The 23,802-nt window shown below is 41.8% G+C and overlaps 3 protein-coding genes across 14 annotated transcripts in view; 1 reads left to right on the forward strand and 2 right to left on the reverse strand.

Moving 5' to 3' along the window:
- Nucleotides 1–3,159: 3,159 nt before the first annotated feature.
- On the reverse strand, nt 3,160–7,193 carry ARL14 (ADP ribosylation factor like GTPase 14). Its single transcript, XM_030029176.1, has one exon. It carries the CDS (start codon nt 4,676–4,678, stop codon nt 4,094–4,096), a length of 585 nt encoding a protein of 194 aa, XP_029885036.1. The 5' UTR covers nt 4,679–7,193; the 3' UTR covers nt 3,160–4,093.
- Nucleotides 7,194–7,277: 84 nt separating this feature from the next.
- Nucleotides 7,278–17,001, forward strand: B3GALNT1 (beta-1,3-N-acetylgalactosaminyltransferase 1 (globoside blood group)). Of its 10 annotated transcripts, none has more exons than XM_030027863.2 (3): nt 7,278–7,373; nt 8,223–8,329; nt 11,850–15,001. In XM_030027863.2, exons 2-3 carry the CDS (start codon nt 8,299–8,301, stop codon nt 12,899–12,901), a joined length of 1,083 nt encoding a protein of 360 aa, XP_029883723.1. In that variant the 5' UTR covers nt 7,278–7,373; nt 8,223–8,298; the 3' UTR covers nt 12,902–15,001. The 10 variants fall into 10 exon arrangements, with proteins under 10 accessions (XP_029883723.1, XP_029883728.1, XP_029883730.1 ...); XM_030027866.2 differs by lacking the exon at nt 7,278–7,373 and having other exon boundaries at nt 7,663–8,329; nt 11,850–12,393; nt 13,120–15,001; XM_030027865.2 differs by lacking the exon at nt 7,278–7,373 and adding an exon at nt 16,652–17,001 and having other exon boundaries at nt 7,664–8,329; nt 11,850–12,393.
- The window catches only part of PPM1L (protein phosphatase, Mg2+/Mn2+ dependent 1L), a 109,863-nt gene continuing 99,937 nt past the window's right edge, over nt 13,877–23,802 (reverse strand). For all 3 annotated transcript variants that reach the window (XM_030027860.2, XM_030027859.2, XM_030027861.2), the window contains exon 4: nt 13,877–23,070. In XM_030027860.2, coding sequence (XP_029883720.1) covers nt 22,724–23,070 — 347 coding nt within the window. In that variant the 3' untranslated portion in view covers nt 13,877–22,723. The remainder of the gene's footprint in view (nt 23,071–23,802) is intronic.

A 23,802-nucleotide genomic window follows, 5' to 3' on the forward strand; every position in this document is an offset into this window, starting at 1 on the left:
CTGCATTTCTTATACACTACACTTCCCTTTGATTCTGCAGAGTATTCTATTATTGGGAGAGTTGTCTCCCAGGCAAAGAAGGAGGGAGTGTTACTATCCAAATCTGCAATGGTTTCTTATGCTGCTCCACACCTTCCCTTAAAATAGCATTTCATCCCACTGGAACTATGTTCAGTGAGCTCCATGACAGCTATTTCAAAACTCAGAAAGCTCATCGTGATTACCACAGTAATCTTATCAGTGAATGGTCAAAAGGACAGTTTCCCATACTCTGGATTTGTCAGCTTTTAAACTGTCACATCCAAACACGTCCCAGTGGATAATCTCAAGAGGGCACAGGATGCAGCATGCCTCAGGTTTCCCAGATCCCACCCTTTGTGTTTCACAATCTCAGATATGTACCATTTATTACTTCATGGATGACTGTTCTGTCAGCAGAAACGAACAGGTACAGCAAACTCTGTGTATGAAATATTAGGAGGACTTGTACACTTGAGCCACAATACAGTTGTAATGCTTCTACCACTTCATCACAGTTGCACAAGACTCCCAGTACGCATCAATTAAAAACGCAAGAAACACCAGGGTGATCACAGTCATGTGATTTATTAGGAAAACTAATGAAAAAAGTTCCAAAACCTGAAGCAATATAAACAGCTGGGGGGGGGGGGGGGGGGCAAACTCTTTAAGGCCTTTCATCCCATGCAAACTTTTCAACTCACAGACTTTGGTTCCACTGCCTGGGGCGCAGCACTCTTCATAGTCTGATTTCTCACTTTCTAAAGCACCCTGTACCCTTCAAAAATCCTAAAATTGTTCTTAGTGAGTAACATATATAAATTCTAAATAATAAAATTAAACAGAACTTGTCCAGGAATAAATTACGCTTACGATACTATGGATTGTATTTTTAGCACAAGTAGAATTCCACTTTGTTGTGCTCCGAAACATAACGACAGTTCTGGTCATTATATTGTTCAGACAAGCAGTCAAAAGCTCTAAAACTCTCCATAGCAGGATGAAGCTGTAAAACACCTTTGTAACTTCCTTGCTATTGACTTCATCACCTAACATGTGATGGGATCGGATATCAGTTTCCAGGTTTCCAGCAGGGACCAGACAGTGCCCGGGGGTGAGCGTGTGGGAGAAGGCAGAAGGCGCAGATGCTGCGGTGCGTGGCGTGGGGGGCCCCGCTCCCTCCTGCCTCTGAGAACTGACCTTCCTTCGGAATGAACCCCGGCCTGCTTGTGGGCTGGGGAAACCAGCCGCATCAGCTGCAAGGCGGGCAGCGCGCTGCTCTGCTCTGCACTCTCGCCAAACTGAGCCAGAAGTTCCACTTCCTCCGCACCTGCCTGCCCGTGTAATACGCTTTTCCAGGAGTCCTTCCCAAAACATGCTGCATAGTCAGGGAGATTCTTTACTCCAGGTGTAGAAAGGAAATTATAAGCCGCGGATTCTATATCCTCTATCTCCTCATCCTAAAGAAGCCCCCAGGTATACTATTTACTCAGTATAGAAAAAGACCAACTAGCTCCAGGAGCAGAGGAACTTGTTAAGTCTGGGCTCTGTGGATTTATGTCCTCTTGTAGGCTCTCTTGCAGCTGAAATGCAACATTTATCTCCTAGGGGATTAGTCTTTTGTACCTTATCAGCCTTGCCTTCACTGGGTGCACCAGTATGGTCACTTTTCTCTCTCTCACTGATTTTTTTAATTAAACTTCCAGGCATATAATTCCTTTGAGAACCTGCGCCTCTATCCAACTTGATTGCTATTTGTTTTAAAGCTTAAAAATTACTCAAAACGGTAGGGGTCTCCATGGGCAGATAAAATGGGCACGGCTTCACTTCTTTAGGAAACCAAGCTCTTAAAAAAATCCATTTTTAAATACTTGATATTCTGTAAAGTGAATGGAGTAGAGTTTATTTATTTCCTTTGAAGCATAATGTAAAAGATTTTCTTCAAGTCAATGTGATTATCTTTTAATCTAATTTGATAACCTGGAGAAGGGACTGTGTGCCTGAAAGCTTATTCTCTTTTTTAGCTATAGGAGCTGGTGTATTATACTACTTTATTTCTCCCTTCAGAACTTGCTTCTCGTCTAATTAGAGACCCTGGTGCACTCTCATTAAATCTCTCAAGGAGTATTTCTCCCTGAGGAAGTCCTGAGGCCAGTGAACTAGATTCAGATTTATAATAGGCACATGATTAGATCAAACTGGTGGGAGAATTCAATATGTAACATACGCATGCAAAAGTTTATAAATGTATTGATCTGAAATACTACATTTTTAAACACTGAATTGTTGGGTTTAGGAAACTAATGTTCCCATTGTTGCAGACTTTTAAAAGTCTTTTTTGGGACAGAAGGTGGTATTTTATATTGAGCCTAAATCATCAGACCAGGCAATGACAAGTCTAAATACTTGCTCTCCTCTTAGAAGTGTAGTCTCAACATGACTCAGGATTTAGCCCATGGTAATTACTGTCAGTATTAATAACAGCTTCTGTTGAGAAACCTTCCTTTGTTTACCATTTCAGCAAATTCACCTGATGATTTTTTTGTCTTTGAATAATATATGCATGAGACAACAGGGTATGTCTGGGTGCATTTCTTGCTGCTTCACCCTTCTGTAACTTGAAATTCCTGCCTGTTTATTAGTAAGAACTAAATGTAAATTTCATACGTGAATTACTTGGCATAATCATTTTGTCGCAAGAGAAAGGCTCACAAGCTGACCCTTGCCACAACTTTTTCAGAGCACATAACTGGGAATTTCATTTTGCCAAGGGACTGTTGAGGCACAGAGTGATAAAATGACTTGCCAGTGGTCAAAGATTGTGGTAGACGTAGGGGAAAAAAAAATGCAGCTATCTAAGCAAGCATCCTAACGACTGGAGCATCCTACCTCTGCAGACATTGCTCAAGAAGGCAGAAATAATTGGGCTGGATTTTCTGGGACTGTATAACCAGTAATTAGATGGTCTCTTCTCTCCTGCTTTTAAAAGAGCAGGCCCTATTAACTTTTCAGCCTCAGTGTTTAAACTGTTTTCATGGTTGATACAGTTCAATTAGTCTTCTAGTTATCAATCCTTTGTTGCTTTAATGGCATTCAGAATACTAATTCACTCCTTCATCAATCAGGAAATCTGAACAGAAATTTCGTTTGGAATTTTTTTCTACAAACTGTAGTAATAGGATTAGCAATTTTGTGCCACTTACATCAAATTTAATCAAACCTAAGTATCAGTAACAAAATTTCAGGTGGCTTCAGTACAGGCAGGACAGGATACATCAAGATCTATAAAAAAATGACCAAGGAGCCAATCCCTCCATTCCTCCCCTCTTTACCCATCACCCCAAAAACAATGGGGATCAGCTCTTCACTGGACTGATCCCATGCTGACTTCCATCGCTCTGCTCCCGCCTAAGGATAGCAATCCAACAGTGCAGAAACAAAGAAATCGGTATGTGGAAATCTGTAACAAAGAGACATCAGACCTACACCTTACACACAGCACTGCATCTCAGCTTTGTCTGTGGCTTGATGCAGAGCAGATCCGTTTGTTAAAATCTGTTCAGAGTAACTGGTGCTAGAATGCAATAATATCCAACAAGTATTTCAGATTCATAGGTTCTCTTGTACAGAACTAAGAGTTTAAGGTCTAAAACAACTACATTTTTACATGAGAAATATGTCCACAGAGCATTTATCGCAAAACAACATTTTATCTCTTGCTTTTCTTGCTGAACAAACGATATGGCTATTTTACATCTGGACAAAATGATTTGATTTTAAGCACTGCTCACCTATTTTGTTTCCAATTGCTAAAATTCAGAAGCTCAACTCCACCTTTTTCATTATTCAACAGCCACACTTCTGAGCTGAATAACCCCAAGTGTACTATCACTAATAAAATGCTGCAGAGTAGTACCTCAGAAGCATCTGCAGGTATAACAGTATAATTTCATATTGTCAAAGTTCTTTATAAATATTTACTTATAAGAGTTCTCCAGAATCCAGTATTTTCAGATTTAGTCTGTCCAACAAAATATGTTGATTAACGTTCACCAGACTTTGATGCTAGAAATTCTTAAAGTGTTTCGATTTCCTTGAAGATTGTAGAAGTGTCCTTTGATCTGCTGTAGTGTTTTGCAAATGTGGTTAGTCTTTGGAGAGCTTCTGACAAACCTTCTCCTGTGATAGCACAACAGGGTTGTACATACCAATTTCTGTCACTGCAGTATTTCTTCATCTTCAGTCTCCTGGTTATTTCCTCAGCGTTCAAAGCTCCAGGCAAATCCTGCTTGTTCGCTAGCACGACAACTGGTACGCTTTTTATAAATTCATTCTTTAAAATGAGTTCAAATTCTTTCTTTGATTCCTCCAGACGTTGCTTATCAGAGCTGTCCACAACATACAGCAGTCCGTCTGTGTTTTCCAGGAAATTGCACCAAACTTTTCTCATTTTCTGTTGTCCTCCAACATCCCAAAACGTCACCGTAAAATCTTTCTCGGTTTCAATCATATCAACGTTAAAACCAACTGTTGGAATTGTTAGAAAAACATCGCTATACTTGAACTTGTACAACAGTGTAGATTTTCCCGCGTAATCAAGTCCTAAGATCAGTATGTTAGCTTGCTTGACTTTGGAGTGTTTGGTGCTCTGGAGGCCCATTGGTGCCGTGGCGTTCTCTAGTAAGCCTTTAAAGCTGGAATTCCCTGTCTTCCGTGATGCCAATTTTTGTCAGTAAGATGTTTTTCTTCCTCCGTGAGATGAAGCACAAAGGAGAAGGAAGGGGAAGAAGCGGCTTTGTGCTATGAAGAGTAAGTAAAAGCTCTGTACAAATACATGCTGGCTTTTATCAACTTGATAATACGCAAATGGTACTTATGAGGGTGTACTGTTCAGTGCCAAGCCTGTGGGTGGAACAACTATGAGTAACGTACCAATTGGTCACGAGCACAAAGGTTACAGTCTTCAAACATGTTTGAACAGTGAACCACACTTTCATGATCATTTAAGAACTCTTTACATTGTAAAATTGCGTGTACCGAACCAGCAGCAGCCCGGTTATGCTCCCTAGTCCTGTGGTCCAGGGAACCGCTAGCTGTCTGCCCTGTTCCAGTGTGCGCCCAGAGATAAATCCCTTTATTACTGCATCCGCATCCGTTTTGGAAAAGAAACGAAATATAAACACAGCCAGTGAGGAGGGGAAATCTTAAGGTTTGTCGCTTTCCAATCCACAAAATGACAAGGTACCAATTTATCGGTGCATCTCATCTCCCAGCAACAAACTGATCTCAAGTGGTTTCTAACGTGCGTCTACATGGGCACATGGACTCAATCAAACCAGAAGAGAACTCGCCTTAAAAATGCGCTCTGCTCTAACTGGCTGCCTTGGACGGCGCCAGTTACTCCTCCTGCCCGCTCACGCATGAAGTTGTCTGCTTCGGTGACACTGTCGGAGCTGTAAACTCAGTGTGTTGCATTTGTATGAACAAGTTTAACTGCACTCCACATGGTAGAGACTAAATACAGATCTTATGATCTGGTCATTACTGAGATTCAGCTACCTGAAATTAAAAATTTCTATTCGCTTCGTTATGCTCTATTCTGTTGCTGCCCACTGACCCACCATGAAGATTTCCTTCAGGGAAGGAACAAGGAGAGGGGAAGTAACTGAGTCTCAATCAAAAGATCATTTTTCTTGCCAGCATTCTAAATAGTAGAATTAAAAAACAGGAGATAGATACAAAATTTAGTCTAATATTATTCAATTCATATTGAGCGTCCATTTTTTTGACAGTAGACCTACGCTGGCCTGGTCCAACGCATACTGAGTATTGCAATAGTTATTTGCCCTTATACCCAGATGCACTAGTATTAGTTATTGCCATTTGTCTTTGCTTCAGAAAGTACGTAATCAGCAAAAAGATGTAAAGGTCTTCTGGCCAAATGAGCTGCTGACTGATAGGGTAATCATTTTGATAATTATGACATTGGTTGCTCAGATATTACACATGTTGCATAAAATAAACCTCAGTCTTGACAGGCAAGTTCTAATCTGGTTTCTCTTGAAGCTAGAAGGGTTATCCCAGAACTAATTAGGGGCAACAAAAGATGACAGTGACATGCTCACTGTTGTACGTTTTTCATATTTAATAACACGTATAGATTATGTGTAGGATTTTTTTCAGAAGGAGGTCATGATGTATTAAACCAGGGGAGAAAGTGTTTGCATTTCTTTATAAATAATGTATATGAATGAATCAAAAGATGGGGAGAGAGGAAACCACGCAAAACACACTGTTAACACAGTCAAATGAATCATCATTCCCTGCAAAATAGCATGCCATTTCCTTGAAATATGGTTATCTTGATCAAGGGCAAAACCTCCCCTCTGCGCGAGCTGTGACAGAGGGGATGGATGGCCCGCGTCCCTGGGTAGTGCTGTGATTTAAAGATTACTCACAGTTCTCTGCTCTGTGTGCTTGCTCCAACTGTATTCGGTATTTATGGTCTCAACTGTTACTTTATTACATCAGACTACCACTTTAAAGAAGTCTTTAAGCAACGTCTGACTTTTTACAAGCTAATTACGTTTATTTCCAGGACGGAACAGCTCGCTGCTGAAGTCTCCGTGGTTTGGCGGTTTTTAACCGTACCCGAGTCAAACGCGATTTTGATTCGGAGCAAGATTTTGCCACGCAGAGCCCCTTCCAGTGATGCTTTCCTGCGTTACTCTGGAGTTTACGTACCCGCGGGAGACCCAAACAGAGCGACGGGCAGCTGCACGGGACAGGGCGCGGCGCAGCCTTGTGCGTGCAGCTTCCCAAACCTGCATTTGCGCCGAAAGGCGAGCGTTTGGAAGAATGAGGGACCTACCTCTGGTTTGTCCAAAGGTGTATTTGCTTTGCCGGGGCGAGGCTATCTCGCTTGCGTTGGGTTTGCCTATGAGTTCAGTTTAAAAAAGCCAGAGTAATAAACCAAAACCGTGGACAGCTGATTGACCGTCGATTAATCTGAACGCAAACTTTGCTCGGCGGACCTTTTGTAAGCTAAACGTAAACTGTCTGGGTTGCCCAGCTGTCCAAGCAGGATCCTCCACCGCGGCCGCCCGCCTTCGATAACGACCCAAAACGCAATTAACGTAGTAATTTAGGGAGGCTCGCGGGTGAATCCTCACCACCGCCCGCCGCCTCCTCCTCCCGGCCCTCCGCGGCCTCCGGCCTCCTCCGCGCCCCCGCGCTCCCCTCGCGGGCGGCCCCGCGGACGGAGAGGCGGAAGCGGGGCGTTTCCCGCCGCCCACCCCGCCGCGAGCGCCGGGGCTGTGAGGAGACGCGCGGGAGGCGGCGCGGCAACCGTCACCGTGAGGGGAACGGCGGGCCGAGGGGGGGTCATGGCGGCGGCCCGGCAGCCTGAGGGGACGGGGAGGGAGGGCAGGGCGGGCAGGGGGCCGGGAGGGAGCGGGTACGGCCGTCCTGGGGCCCAGGGCCGCCCGGGGGAGAAGGGGGAAGGCCTCCCTCTGGGAATGGCAGGCGTTCTCCTGTCACCGCGGTTTCCTCCTTTTTAACGAGGGGGAGGGAAAAAAACGGTTAAACGGCCTTAAATTTGTATATGGTTTCAGCGGCGGGGGGGGGACGGGACGGGACGGTAGATATCCTCTAAGGAATTGCATCTTTGGGGCTGTTCCCTCTTAATTAATTTACGCGTCAGGGACAGTTGCCTAGAACGGGCAATTAAGATTGCTTGGGCGATTTGGAAGGTTACTGAAAATTTTTAAAGTATAGCTGTATTAGATCATCGTAGCCCAGGATCTTGCAAAAATGCCTCTCGTTCCGCTTGGTAGTAAGCCATATATAGAAAACGAGAAGCCAGCAACAGTGATGTATTTCCAAGTTATTTCCATGGGTAGCCTTAAAAAAAAAAGGGGGGGGGGGATTTCTATACATCTGACATTATAGATATGGTATTTTTTTAATCTTTAGATTGGACTATCCATCGGTTATTGTAATTATTAGATAATGAATATGAGAATCTGCCACCTTTTTCCCGTCAAGAACGGCTGCACTCAGCAATTACCTAGCTATAGCAGAGTGTGAGAAATGTGTCTAAAATTACTGTAGAGCATGTTTAGTACATGTTTCCTTAACGTTTGTTTTAAAGTTGATCAGTTTTATCTGTCAGCATAATCTCAGGCTCTATCACGTCATGCCAGCAAGCCGAGAGCTTGGAAGCAAATGAGAGTATTTCCCTGACAGGAGCAGTTCTTGACCTGGTATTGCTCCTGCTGCATGTCCCCTGCCACCGCGGTACAACTGGAAGGTAAAAACCGCTGGCAAATAAAGTCTGGAAGTGGCGGAGAACCTGTCCCAGGCGAGGCTGGAAGGTCTGCGGCTGCACCACCTCTGAGCAAAAGTGCCAGCTCAACTTTCAGACCTTACTTCTTCAACCTCATTGCTTTGGTTTAAGCATTTGAAATAGGAGGAGAAGGGGATTTTCCTGTCGAAGGCTGTGGTTAGCGTTTTCCCTTTGATTTGCCCTTTTTTCTGCCTGTGTTTGAAGTCAGAGTTCTGCGCTTAAGTGGAGGATGACTGCCTGCATTTTGAATCCCCAGCGCTGCAGAAATAGCTGTCTCATGTTTTGGGGAGTGTAGTTTCTACCCCCTGACCATTATAAAAGCCCTGTTTTGGTGAAGCTCTGCTAGCTTGCAGTTTACCATGTCACTGGAGGAATGTGACCTTAGGGGAGAGAACAGCAGGGTGTGTGAGGACTGGGCCTCCTACCTCCTCCAGAGTCACGCAGCAAAACAGTGTTTTACAGTGTTTGTCCTGGATGCCCTGTGGTGCAGGCTTTTCATAAGAATACGGTAGCTTTAAGACTGTATTTTGCACAGTGTGGGCAAAGGACCTGAACTGATGATTTATTTTTCCAGATTTTTCGTTATGTAGCAGATCAGGCATTGGTCTCCGATTCTGTTGTTCAAAATGTCACGTAATCAGGCTTCTCTGCCCATAAAGAATCAAAATCCTTATAATCAGATTTTTTTTTCCATTAGGTAGTCAAGAACTGATCAAACTTTGATATGCTTTTACTTTAAATTGATCATCAAACCCTGAGAAATGTTCTTTATAGAAAATCAAATACATAAGCACTGATACATAACTGTTGTGGTTTAACCCCAGCCAGCAACTAAGCACCACGCAGCCGCTCACTCGCTTCCCCCCACCCCTAGTGGGATGGGGGAGAGAATCAGGGAAAAGGAAGTGAAACTCGTGGGTTGCGATAAGAACGGTTTAATAGAACAGAAAAGAAGAAACTGATAATGATAATGATAACACTAATACAATGACAATAGTAATAATAAAAGGATTGGAATATACAAGTGATGCACAATGCAATTGCTTACCACTCGCAGACCGATGCCCAGTTAGTCCCCGAGCGGTGATCCCCCAGCCCCACTCCCCCCAGTTTATATACTGGGTGTATGGTCAGATGGTATGGAATACCCCTGTTGGCCAGTTTGCGTCAGCTATCCTGGCTGTGTCCTGTGCCAACTTCTTGTGCCCCTCCAGCTTTCTCGCTGGCTGGGCATCAGAAGCTGAAAGAAAAATCCTTGACTTAGTCTAAACACTACTTAGCAACAACTGAAAACATCAGTGTGTTATCAACATTCTTCTCATACCAAACTCAAAAACATAGCACTATACCAGCTACTAGGAAGACAGTTAACTCTATCCCAGCTAAAACCAGGACAATAACTGAGGTTATTTTCTTCCAGTATGTATGTTTCATACTGTTCACTGAAAGTCAGGTTGGTATATATATAAAGAGAGAAGAATTTCCTCTGCACTTGCCAAACTTTTATTCTGTTTTACTTGCATGTGTTTAATCCTTGTGGAGAAAAAGAAGTGAATCAACATAAAACTTCTGAGGTTCTGTGTTTTTATAAGCTAGGACATTGGTCGTGTTAGGAAGTTCTTAGTAAAACTCACTTGTTCATCTGCAGTTATGTGAGGTACCTTTAATGAAGGATTGACTCCTGTTAGCCACCTAGTATTTCTGGAGTAACGCAGCTTTGAGAGGAGTCAGTCTAAAATTCTTCTATTTAGATAGCTATTTGTATAAAATTGCTTTAATACATTTTAAGTGACGTGCTAGGCATTGTCGTTCAAATGTGCTCCCAATGCTTCCTTTAAAGGATCATTAATTTAAAGTCAAACCATGCACAGCAATACAAGGCAGGTGGGCTCTGGCAAATCAAATTCACCTAAATTCTAGCGTGCTATGTTGGGCTTTGGATTTATTTATTTTTTAATACAAAACACTTACAAGCCCTGTGGTGATCTTTCTGAATGTAAGTTAAATAGTAATTGTGCTGTGAAATTGAACCTTCCATCATCCTTGCTGTGTCTTTGTGGATACTTACAGTGCAGGGTAAATATTAGTACTGCAAACATTAGAAACCATTCGGAACTCCCACAGTAAGACATTGTAATTATTTTGGCTTAAAGCTATCTCATGTATGTTCACAGTGTATGTACTTTTAAAGAAATATAATAAAGGTAAGCACTGCTAAGCGGAGGGTACAGGACTGAGATTCTATTTTTAAATTTAGTTTTGGAAAGACGTATTGATTTGAATATCTAGTCCTGACACTACAGTAATGTCTTCAGCATGGACTCCATGGGGGTTTGTAAGTACCTGCCCGTGTGGATTGGACTCCAGACCAAGATGCGTGTGTCTAGCCGAAAAATGGCTTTGGTTCGTCTCCCTCTCTCGTGCCGATACTGCTGTTTTCGGTTTGTGTGGCATGCCTCATGGAGCTGAGCGAATCTGTCGCGTTTTCGTGCGCTAGCAGATGGGAGTAGGGTTCTTCATGAAAATAATGCAGATGGGATCCCTTCTTTAAAACTTAAATAGATGGAAGTAGCAGGAGGATTTTGTAGTGTCTTGTCTGTTTCAGTGGAAAATATTCAAAGAATTTACAAAACTGAAGATTTGAACCTCATCTGCTGCTCCCATTATATCAACTGTAAAGCTACTATGACAAAGTTGGTTCCAATGCCCCTTTATTAAATCACTTGATTTAATAAGCACATATTAGAAAAGAAACGATTGCTGTATAGTGTTGCATGTTGTGGGAGTTGCCATTTCTTTGGGCCGTGTAAGAGCTCAGTCGGCATGTTGAGATCGGTTTGTGTTTGCATGTCTGCAGCTCTGACCTTGGTCGTAAGGAAGTTGATTTTTTCCTTCTCCCCCCATCACCTGTTCAGTCAATTCAGAACAAGTAGCTGCTCAACCCTTAAATGAGGGATGAAATATTTGCTTGTACTTATCTTGTTACCTGCTTTCTTGGCTGATTCGCTCCAGATGATAAAAACAAGTAGCACTTCCTTTCTTTAAAATGAATTGCAAATTTTTGAAGCCTCTGAACATCACTTTGCTGAGCACTTTGTAGCCATTAGATTTTGTGCACGGTATTCCTTCCTCGAGATTTAATTGAGTGGAAGATGTTGTGCTGAGATCTCTGGGATCACGGTGCTTGATGTGTGATCTTTTGCAGAGATCAGGTCTACGTAGGGGAAATTTCCAAGGTGAAAGCTATGAGGTTTTGATCCATGCCATGCCCAATAGCAGCTCAGTGTTCTGCTCGTACTCGTTTCTGGGGTACAGCAGTGATTCACGGTGTACAGGATGCTGTCTGTAACAGCTGGACCAATAAGTCTTGGAGTTGTCTTCATTGTATTACAGCACACTTTGAACCGACACTTTAGACAAGATCAGAAAAAGATGATATTTGAATAATAGCATTCTGAATACTACTTTTTCATTTCTTTTTCAGCAAAAAACACTTCAGGACTTGTGGTGCAGATTTTGAAGGTGACTGATGCACTTCTGCAAATTAGTTATTGCCCAGTTCCAGTTAGCGTCATGTATATGAGACCATTAAAATGGATTTTTTTGTTTCTCCTTGCATTTTCTGTCATAACGATGTGGTACGTGACTTTTTCTTCCAACACTGTCATTGAGCGTACAAACCTCCTGTATTTCTATGAATATGAACCGGTTTACAAGCAACACTACCTCTTCACGCTGCGGGAGCGCTTGAATTGCAAAGACATAAATCCCTTTCTAGTCATCTTGGTGTCTTCAAGACCCAAGGATGTGAAGTCAAGGCAGGCCATCAGGATAACGTGGGGATCTCAAAACTTCTGGTGGGGACACCAAGTTCTAACCCTGTTCTTACTAGGTGAGGACACTCAAAGAGAAGACGATGCTGCAGCACTGTCGGTAGAAGATGAAAGCATCCTCTATGGTGACATAATTCGCCAAGATTTCATGGACACTTACGACAATCTCACCTTGAAAACAATCATGGCATTTAGGTGGGTTGCTGAGTTCTGTTCAAATGCTAGGTTCCTCATGAAGACCGATGCTGATGTCTTCATCAACACTGCTAACTTGGTAAAATTTCTTCTGAAGCTAAATTCCTCAGAAAATATTTTTACTGGTTATCCCCTTATAGATAACTTTGCCTACAGAGGCTTTTACAAAAAAACATACATCTCTTATGATGAATATCCGTTCAAGTTGTATCCTCCATATTGCAGTGGGATGGGTTATATATTGGATGGAAAACTGGCTCTGAGGATTTATGAAGTGATGAGTCATATTAAACCTATTAAATTTGAGGATGTTTATGTTGGAATTTGCTTAAATATACTTAAGGTGAACATCAGTATTCCAGAAGATAAACAACAATTCTTTCTTTATAAAATAAATTTTGATATCTGTAAGTATAGACATTTGATTGCAGTACATGGCATTACGTCAAGTGAAATAATCAGGTTTTGGCAGGATTTGTCATCAAACACGTCAGTTACTTGCCTTTGATTCTGTATTAATATATAAACTAAAACCTACTTGGTGTAAAAACGTTTAAAGTCCAGGGCAACACAAACCAAAACCACAGCTGTAGAGACGACTTCGACTGAAGGAGGGCTGCGCTGCCGGGGCAAAACTGCAATGGCAGCATTTCTCTGGGACATTCTAATATTCTTAAATAAAAATACTGGGAACTCACAAAGCACTTTTCCACGTCTGTATCCTAGGCATGCAGGATACTTTGGAATGCACTGTCCTGTCTTCCTCTGACACTTCTCCACGTGGTCTGCTGTAACCACGGGATTTCTACCAGAATCTTCTGGAATGTATGAAATGTCACCGCGAATAAAGTTTATGCCAAGAAACTAGCTCTGAAGATACCTCCCAAATTCCTACCTGGATTTTTAGAACTGTTTTTGCAACTGCATCATCCTTTGCCACTCTCCAGTATTTGTTCTCTGCCCAGCATGAAACTTAGAACGACCTTCTTTGGATATATCACCTCTGTAATCCCTGTGAGAGTGTTACACCTTCTTATTTAAACATACCACCTCTGTACTGGTTCCGAGAGTGTTACAAGCCTGTGGATCTTGGGGGGTCTGCAGAAGCTGATGGGAAATTCTGAAAACAGGATGCACTTTGTGCATGTATATGTATATACGTATAAAATAGAATTGCTTTGGTGTCTTTGATAATGTTCACAGACTACTAGAGGGCTAGCTGCAGTAGCATTCATGTGCAGTTCAGTTACTAGACAGCTCTGATACATGGGGATAATCAAAACCCACGTGTGTACACACATACCTCTGTGTACAGATGCATCCCGAGAGTTCTGGAACCACACAGGGAAGATTAAATCGGATGTATTTATATTGTGACTTCGTTTCTAAAATAGTTCTCTTTCTTCAAATTTTAAAATGAACAAAGTAAGAAATTCTAAGATTCATGTTTCTTAAAGAAAACAAACTCTAGTATATCTGTAAAGACGGGTATTTAATCACTTTATTCATATCAGCAAGGCCAAGTTTTCAGTAGTTTACACTGCTAATAGACAACAATACAGAATTTGCAATTGCATTAACATAATTATTCTTGACACATCCACTACACAGTGAAGATACTATAGTTACATCCTGTACATCTAGAATGACAGAGCACTGCCACCTTATTTGTACTACAGCTAAGATGTTATGACGTATTTACATTTGGCTGTCTTTCAGATAGTCTCTTAGAGACAAATTAGAAGAGGTGCAGAAACCTCTAGTACCAAGTTTGAGGTTTCACCAGGTTTTTTGTTACATTGTGATCATGGTCAGTATTGAATTTTGCTATCTTTTCAACAACTGCGCATGGTTTTTTGATGGAATTATAGGACGTGTTATTTTCTTAGATATAAAAATGAGGTCTTGGGGACAATACTCTCTAGACAAATATTTCAGATGTCAGTGTTCTAAGAATGTATGTTAAGAAGGTCAAAGTTTTTCAAAAATAGATTTTTTTTTTGTTAAACTAAATAGCTAAAGATACAGTATTGCATAACTGAGGGAAGAACGCTATTGTATTTCTAGAAACAGAGGTAAAACTACAGCTGTTCCTATGGTTTTAGGATCTGTTATTTGATTGTTGTACTGTGGTCAGATCCTGAGAGCTCCGTGAGAAATGTTTAACTTGTTCTTTGATTGTTTATACATCTTAAAAAAAAACCCTCCAATTTTTTTTTTATAAGCCTGCCATGTTAAATGTTTAGAAATAAATTGTCACAAGAACACTGATACTACAGCACGGTTTGTATTGCTTTTTCAAAAAAAATGTAATTATGAAAAACTACGCTATCTTCAGAAACTGGATAGATAAAGCAGACAGTGCTCCTGGTCAGAGAATAAGAAACGAGTATCACGGAGAAATGGCTGTGCAGGACTGCAATAAAACCAAAACTGTCACCAAGCAGGGTATTTTTTGTATTTGTGCCCCAGAATGATAACACTGATCATAGATTACAGGGCTTTTCCTTTCACAAATGGAGGTTTATACACAGTGATCTGTTGATGCCGCCTGAAATTGTAACCTAAAATGACATCAATTCTGCAAGAAATTTACATTGTAAAATAATTCTGCTCCTGTTGTGTTGTTTTTTTTTAAAAAAAACCCTCATTTCCAAATCTGGTTTGTATTTGAGTCTGACCTTATTATTGCTTAGAAGACCATAAAAATTCATAACGAAGCTAATGTTTCTGCTTAAAGCAAGTATCAGGAAAGGTTCTAGCATGAGCAGCCATGCAAGAGGTAAAAAAAACTTAAGACTGTCAACTAATATAAGCATGTAAGTCAGTGGTGGGCCCAAATTTTACTGCATCTGCCTACAATATTGTACTAAAACCGAAGTCTAAACCACAGGCTAAGATTTCTTCCAAATCCTAAGGTTCTTTTTTCTCGTGCAGGCAAGTGGTTCAGGAAGCTGTATTAAATCAGAATTCCAAGCACTTGTGATTTTGATATGAAAATTGTGGGGCCTTCTGACTTGAAAAGCCTAACAATAATCCATTGGTCAAAGATGTTTGGGTGGATAGCAAAGGGGGTTTACAATGTGAAATTTCAAGCCTGTGTTGCCTGTATGTTATTTCAGAAGAGTTAAAAACGTCAAAATGCTTACATGTTTTGTGTATATTCTACAACAAACAAGTTCAGAATAAACCACGCAATAGTAAGTGCTGCAAGTGTAGGGGCATTATTCTTTGGGATCAGTTCAGCATTAACAGGACACAGATGGTTTGGAGCATCTTCCTAAGTTTTGTCTTACATTTTCTAGTTACTACTAAAGCATTTCAGTGCAAGCTCATTGCAAGTAACTCACGACTGCCTGGATGCACAATAAATAATGTGGTTTTATCATATTCTTTCAAATTTAAACTAAAAACTGAAGGTCAACCAAACAACATGACACTGAATTCCTGATACGTGTCCATCGGTTATGTTAGGTATGTTGAAGGAGTCTGGGAGGCAGAGCTTTGCTCCCTATTTTTTGAATTTCCATTCATCTCCATTTTTGTCTGAGTGTACCATTTTGGTCATTTATTAAGTACTTTACAGTTTGCTTAAGACAGAGGTGGTAGGGAAAGAGACGTAAAGGTTTCTGCAGTCTCCGTTAAATTAAGCTTGTCGGGTTTTAATGCTGTTACTGTGTATTGCATATTAAGCTGTAAACCATATCCAAATGCAAGTACTCCATGTAGGAAGGAAAGAAAATGAAGTTAAAATGAAGCTAAGCAGATGGTTGGGTTTGGTGGTGTTTTTTTTTCATGTGTAGTCGAGCCCACATTTTAAAGAAACCTAAAATTGTACAAGATGATACCTAAAATTGTAAAACAAAACCAAACGCCCCCCCCCCCCCCCCATTTATTTATGGGGTTTCTAAAAATCCTAAAGCCGCTTTCTTTCACAGGACTAAAGAAAATATAGCTTCTCTGAAATGCTGCTGTTAGGTGATTCTTAGCTAAAAGCAGTATCGACCTGCAACGCTCAAGAGGAAATACTACCTGTGGTATAGATAGTTTGTCTCACCTGCCCTTATAGGACTTTGGGACTTTATTTTCCTCCTATAAAATAAGGACTCAAAAAGACAAAGTTTACCCCAAGTGACCTCTCTTGAGACGGTTTCTATATCTGAGCTCTGTTTACCTCTAGCCTTCGGACAGTTGCTGTGCAGCACATGAATTTTCCCGGCCACGTTAATCCAAATGAGTTTTTTTTTTTTTTTTACAGTGTGAGAGACGATGGTGTGAGGTGTCACGTCCCTCCCGACTGGGATGGGGCTCAGCCCGACGTCCTAGCCGCTCCTCTCAGTCATGCTTGGCCTGCGGTGGTCCTCCACCTAAGAGTAAAGTGCGGTCTCCCCTGAGCTTGCAATAAAGATAAAATCTTAAAAACGCTTCTGGCTCTGAGTGAAAAAATGTTACAGAGAAGCCTGAAGAGGCTCTTATCTATGGTAATACAGCCGTGTTGTACTAAATGGAAGCTGTCGTTAACCAAGATGGATCACTTAAACATTGAGGCTTTGTTATCTTGTGCGTTGTGTAGGATTTTTGTTAATAAAGCTCTGACCTGCCCTTGCAGAGTTCTAAATGTGCAGTTCATTTTCATAACGAGTCTGTCTCAGTCGTTTCTGAGAGCGCATTTCCAAATACACTGGCTAGAAGTGGTTTTACTGTCATTCACACAGGACAGGTTTTAAAGTTGTTTTTCTAGACCCTGCTCCTGTTAACTTTGTAGTTAACAGTTACATGATTGTTACGGTTTGCCCTGTTAAAGGTAGATGCGTTTGGACTTCATAAAAATTGACTTCATTTGTAAATCCAGCATTGCTAACCACCGCTTACGTTTTGTACATAGCTTATGCACATAGGAACGATGTACCGAAGGGCAGCGTAGCGATTCCGTACAAAACGGAACCAGCTCCAAAGAACTTCTTCCAAACAAATCATGTTTTTAACATAACTAAGTTTTTCTCACCAGAAGGAGAAAATGTAAGAATCACGCGCGGACTCCGGCCATTCTGGTGTGAGAGTCTCCTCTCATCAACAACAGCTGAAGCCAACGGAGCGCATCTGCAGGGGCACAGATAAATGCAGATAAAAGTGCTTTATTTCCCTATTGCTCAACTAATTCGGAGTTCTTCCTGAAGACTGAGCAGACCAGACATAGGAGCTGACCTGCTCATAAAAGTGGGTTTCAAAACTTTTCTCAAGAATTGCTCTTGATGTGAGCCTCTATTGATGGTTTGAGACAGGCTTCAACTGCTTTGACTGCACACGTTTTGCTTAACAGAGCATCTAGACTATCATATATAACTAGAGACAACTGATACCTAGAAGTCGACGTTACCTACGGGAAAAATATATGTAAACCAGCTGCCTACCTAAGCCTTATGTAGTCAGCACTATATAAATGAAAGTGATTTAAACTTCAACTCAGTATTAACTTAATTGGATATATCTTTTAGGTATGAGTCCTCAGGTTTAGAAAGATAATTTATAAATATATTGACAACACTGAGGGGCAGCAGCTCTGGTCTACACAGTTGCCAAACCTCAGCAGAACATTCTAAATTTTAACCTTGCAATTTCGTACAGCCAGAGTTCAGGACGGAGGCCTAAAAACCTACTTAAGGAAATGAACAGCTGGTAAGGTTTTTTTCTTTAGTATAATCACTTACTAAATGTGTCTCTGCGTAAAATAAGTATCAGATAAATTAGCAATATATTAGCGTTATTTAAAGCAAGAATGTTATATACTCTGAGAGGCAGCTGAAGAACAAAACTCCCTTATTTTCAAGATGCAGCGTTAGTGTTTATGTAGCAAACACCGTTAGTTCAAGCTGATGAACTGCTTTAGTACTAACTTCTGTATTGTAAAAACCTCGCAACTTTTTTTTTTCTTTCTTCATTTCACCTTATGTAAATGGTATAATACTGCAATAACGCTAGCAGTAGTTTTGGTACTGACCTTGTGTTCGCAAGTCAGTACACAATACATGATGTTGGATGGCATTTTCTTTATTTATCTAAACAGTCTATTCAGTAAAACAGGCTCATTCATTTCAAATTTTGCATTTTCAGACACCCGCGCGGGGGGTGAGCTGGCAGGGGACGCAGGGCATGGTTGCGGCGTGCCAAACTTTGGCGCGCGGTTTTAGCAGCGGAGCGTCTGCGTTTCTTGGCTGGGTCTGGGGATGCACGCCTGCAGCCCGCGCTGCTTCGGCACCGCTGCAAAATTCAGCCTGAGAGAACGGCTCTGCATTAACCTCACAGCCCAGTTCTGCCCAAGGGACAACGGGGACGTTAAATCACACGCATTTTTTTCTCGTGGACTGAGAAAGCAACTATTAACTTTAACCGAGAGTGGTTGGTTAGGCCAGGCCAGCCACTAGACGGAGCTGTGATCCCACCTAACCAGGCTGGCACCTGCACCGGGATCCCGTTATTGTACCAGGAGCTACAGAGGGGGAAGGCTACAGCCCTCCCGCTGGGCGGATGAGCAGCCTCTCTAAAACCCCGCTCGTATATAATCAGAACGATAAACTAAATGGTAGTCTACAATCTGAATGAAAAGCTAAATGGTAGTATCTTTAAAATGGACTACCTGAGTTAAACTGTTAGCTTGTAATACCTCTGGGAAAAGCCTAAATTCATTTACGTACTGGATAAGATGACTAATTACAAGGTACATTTTTTCTTCTTGGACCATACGAAAGATGCTCTTTGGCAGCAACTTAACACACCAGTTTTCTGCCATTAGAAGCCATCATTACTTGATGAACAGATGTCACCAGTGGAGCTACTCAGGCTTAAACAACAAAAAACTTCCACAAACACAGCTCCCAGATGTACGCAAGCCACTTGAACCAAAAATGCATCTCCCTTCTTTTTTGGCGAGGTGCCCAGGCAGGAAAGCAGGACTGAGGATGGCGTGCTGGAAGTACTGCCTCTCCGGTGCTGCACCCCAGCGTACCTGGGGTCATTTCTGGCTGCAGTGTCTGGCAACCCTTTCCAGATGTAGGATATATCATTAAGGCAGTGGAGGATCAGACCCCAGATCGTTTAGGTTGCGTAAGCAATAGGTACCTTACTTAATCTTGTCATCCAACAGCTGTATGGATCACGACAGAATTTGGCACAAATCAGTATGACTGGGAAGTTACGGGTGTCTAGAACCGGATTAAACACTTCTCAGAAGACAGAATTCTGACAGGGGGCATAGGTAGGCACTGCGCATGGATGTGGAAGACTGCACGAAGCCTGTCATCTCCATTAGTCCTTCATCTTTAAACCTAAAGTAGCTGTAACTAGTTTTTTAAAGTAATAAAACCAGAATTCAACCACCTTACCAGAGATCATTGGCATGAATGTCTTTGGCCAGGAAAGGGAGCTACTGCTACAAAGGTGGGAGTGTTGCAGGAACATTAAAGGTGCTAAAACAACTGCAGACACTCGGAGGTTGAAATAGGTCTGATTTGGTAACTGAACGGATGGGCCTGTGAGTGACAGAGTAAATGAATCCTGGAATAAATATCCAGACAAGCCTGCGAAACAGTTCTGTATTGCATCGCACTATGTGTTTTCCTAAATCCTGTGAGCGTGGCTTAATTCCAGCGCGAGCCACCCTCCCACTGCTTCCTCACGGCTACTTCGGGAGTCTGTGAACGCGTACAATTCCTGCCACCTCATTTTCCTGTCTATCTCAAGTGCTGGAGCAACCAGCAAGTGAGCTGTGCTCAGGAGAAGGTCGGGCACCCCTCAGCAGCGCTCGCTAACCTCCAGAACGTGAGCTGCAGGAGGCTTAGTGGCAGCCATGACCTTTTCACTCAAGTGGCATTAGTCTATAATGTTTTTTTTTGGAGCTGACCATTGTTCCAGTTCCAACTTCTCAAATGCCTGTGAAGGATTAGTAGTGATGTCTCTGCTATACAAGCGTCCCTCTGCTTTAGGGTTCTGTAGGCTGCTGGGTCTAATTCTTCTTTTCCCTGGGCAGCTGTTTTGACAAACATCCAAGCTGTGTCCTACAAAGAAAAGCCAGTACAACAGAAACATCTTCTGTGAAGGAGAAAGGAAAGGCAAATGCTACATGCACCGTGAGCTCTGCCTGGAGCACAGTTTCGATACTGCTGCTGTAGCATTGTGAGTACATGATTAAGCACTCCCATGAAAATATCACACCAGGTTTTCATTTCACAGCATTCTGACCTCAAATACCTTTTAAAAATAAAATAACTGAAGCGCTCTGCAATTATTAACATTTCCTGTTAGCTGCTCAATTTAACTGCAAAGTTGCATTTAAAATTCACTGAAAGCACTGTTCAAGAGATTTAAAAAGTCCGAAACCTTGCATCCTCCGGGAAAGGACCAGTGCAGGCTGGGTGCCTGCGGTTTCAGAGCATGCCGGACACTTTCATACTCCTGCTTTTCACTTGTCTGTTCCTCAGAGTCAAGGGGCTCTACCCAGAGACTGGGATGAGAAGAGGCTGCTAAAGGATACGTACACAATTTGAACAGCACTGGTAGTAGCAACAGATCGAATTAAAAGTTGTGATTATCTCCAAACAAGCTAAAGGAGGGAAGTTTGTTGGGGAAGAGATAACCGAGGAACAAAAATGAAAAGACTAAGATGGGAATTCCTTCTTGAGCAGAAAGAAGAATTTTTGCTCTTTCATTTTCGTCTTCAGAGACACATGCCCGCTCAGCACAACCACAACACATCACAGTATTTTAGGGACCAGCAAGCCACTTGCCCAGAAAGGGCTATAGGTGCGTGATGAGAAACAGGTAACTTTTTAGCTAGGTAATATTGTATCTTTACCCAAGAAACAGACACAAAGTTAGTTAATGCATTATATCCATGGTTCACCTCAGGACCCAAATACTGACAACCTCCATCACCCTGAAGACAAGAGACCTCAGGGGATCGTCCAGGACCACGTTTTGTGAGGAGAGAATCCCAAGGATTGTTATAAGACACAATACGGGTAAGCAAGCCACCCAAAATATTAACCTCCAACTCAGGCCCTGGCTCTGTTCCTCTAACACACATCGCCCTGTCACTCTGCTTCTGCTGCTTCTCGTTCATGAAGCAGCCAACTAAGTTATCAGATGTAGAGCAAACTCAGACCATCATTGTTTAAACTTACAGTAGTCACAGATCAGGATATACAATTAAATACTGAAAGTTAGATCTAAACATATTTTTATCTAGATTTAACACAAACTTTCATCTCTACAGTGCAATGACACTGCCTGGCATTTATACATTATACCAAAAAATGGTTCTAAAGTGGTCTTCCCCTGGATTAACACCACAAATTAATCTGCAGTGGTACAAGGAAGTCTTTAATAGGCTTGACTTCCATCTAGGTAGCTCTAAGGAATGCCCTGTCTTGATTAGTTTTCCAAACAGTCACTAACAGAATTAATTTTATCTTGCATTACTTTCTCTACATGCCTATGAAAAGTCCATGCCAAAAAACTAATGTAAGGGTGAGTCTTGGTGAATGACAGACTTTCTTCTATCACAACAGAGCTATTTTTTGATACAGAAGGTGCCAGACCTCGAAGTTGAACATTAGTTGGTTTGAATACAACATGGCATAGAAGAAATGTTATTAGAGTAATGCACAGACTGAATAAACATGTGGCTTCAGGTAATTCAGTAACTATACCTAATCACATGCTTGGCAGGGATTTATTTAAGGGGTGGAGGGGGAGGTTAAACAAAGCGAGAGAGCCAGTTCTGTGGTAGCAGGCTAATAGTTGGCTCCTCTTCCTCCTTCATCTCAATAACAGGCCAATAATCGAAACCTTTTCCTATACAACCTTATCACTGCAGATTAAAAAAGAAAAGAGATGAGAAACACAAGAGCATCATTCTGAAGAGTCACACCTATGAGTGAAAAGCAGCATCATTCCTATCACTTGCTATTAAGCGGCAGCACTGCCCTGACCCTGCTGTGCATCTGAACGAACCTTTGACTATTAGAAATGAGAGGTAAGGGATCAAATGAAAAGTCTACAGAGGATTTGTAAAGAAAATTCTGAAATGGAAGATTACAGTTAGTTTCTAAGGAGCAGCAAGGTCACAGGAGACAGGTATATGTGAACAAACTTAATTCTTACAATCACTCAGAATGTATTTGTTGTATTGCTCCTTTTGTTAAGCAAAGAACAAAGACCAGAGGGATCTGTTCCTTTTGTGTAGAATCTTAACAGTATTTACTAGAGCTTTCTACTATGTTTAAAATGTAAGAGTTTGTTTTAAGTTCAGAGTGAGGCAGAGAACCACTGGTAATTACTGTTCTTCTGTTTTGCTGCTATTCCTGAACTTCACCACCATCACTGTTATATTATCAGGACATCCTCTGTAAAAGGACTGTAGAACTATACTCTTTGCACCGAAGTGTGGTTCATCCAAGCGTTCCTTGATGAATCGGACAGCTTCCTCGTTGCTGAAAGCATCCCACAGACCATCCGACGCCAAGATCATGAACTCTGGCTGCAGTTTGTCCAGGTCAAAGGTAAGAATATCGGGGTCAGGAATGACAACGTTCAGGTTCTTCAGAGGGTAATCTCCCAATGAGCGGGACATGGCCAGGATCCCCTGAACGCGCCAGGAGCCATTAAAGCTGATAAAACCACCTGGAGAGAAACACCAACACTTAAAGCAGTTCTTTTTAAAGTTAAAGCATTTCTCTGGATTCCTGCCAGACCCACCCAAAAATGCATCCTGCTGTGTCCTGAGGTATACAGATGTTACATGTCTCAAAAAGCAGGAGATGCCTTAAGTAAATCTCGGAGCGCTGCAGGGAAGAGCTGGATTGTGGCCGCTAGTGCTGTTGAAACAGCTGAAGCAGAGAAGTCAGGAATGGCTCTGCTTTGAAATGAAGAAGCTTCATGCTCTCTACTCCCCCAGAGAGACCGACAACTTCTTGAACACAGGTATTCCTGTACTACACAACTTACTGTTCAGAAAGCCTTAGGCAATGTTAAGACAAAAGTGCTGAAAGCAAATCTTTATATTCTTATGTTAGTAAACACCTCCTTTTTCTATGTAGTTCACGTTTTCCCTCTTTCAGAAGGCCTATGAAGGTAACAACACTGAAAACACCCTGCAGTAGGACTCACGTCTCACTTTAAGGCATAAAGCAAAGAAGCAAGTGCAAGAACATTTATAGGCTCTTCTATTAAACTGCCTGAATGAGATGTGTCAAAAAGGACCAAAAAACTGTTGTGAACAAACCGATCATGAAATTTTACTTCAAGTCAGAAAAAATGGAATGTGGGATCTGACTGATTGATTTTTACCAGGATTTACCGACACCAGGATTAAGGCTACTTCTAGTTGAAAATAAATTATTTTATTTAGGGGTT

This window comes from Aquila chrysaetos, chromosome 10 (assembly GCF_900496995.4).
Source record: "Aquila chrysaetos chrysaetos chromosome 10, bAquChr1.4, whole genome shotgun sequence".
Taxonomy (NCBI): domain Eukaryota; kingdom Metazoa; phylum Chordata; class Aves; order Accipitriformes; family Accipitridae; genus Aquila; species Aquila chrysaetos.

Bases quoted from the DNA above. Each gene is read 5' to 3' on its own strand.
- ARL14 (XM_030029176.1), bottom strand. From the start codon at position 4,678: ATGGGCCTCCAGAGCACCAAACACTCCAAAGTCAAGCAAGCTAACATA.
- B3GALNT1 (XM_030027863.2), top strand. From the start codon at position 8,299: ATGTCCCCTGCCACCGCGGTACAACTGGAAG. The intron at 8,330-11,849 runs GTAAAAACCGCT...TTTCTTTTTCAG, and splicing joins CACCGCGGTACAACTGGAAG to CAAAAAACACTTCAGGACTT.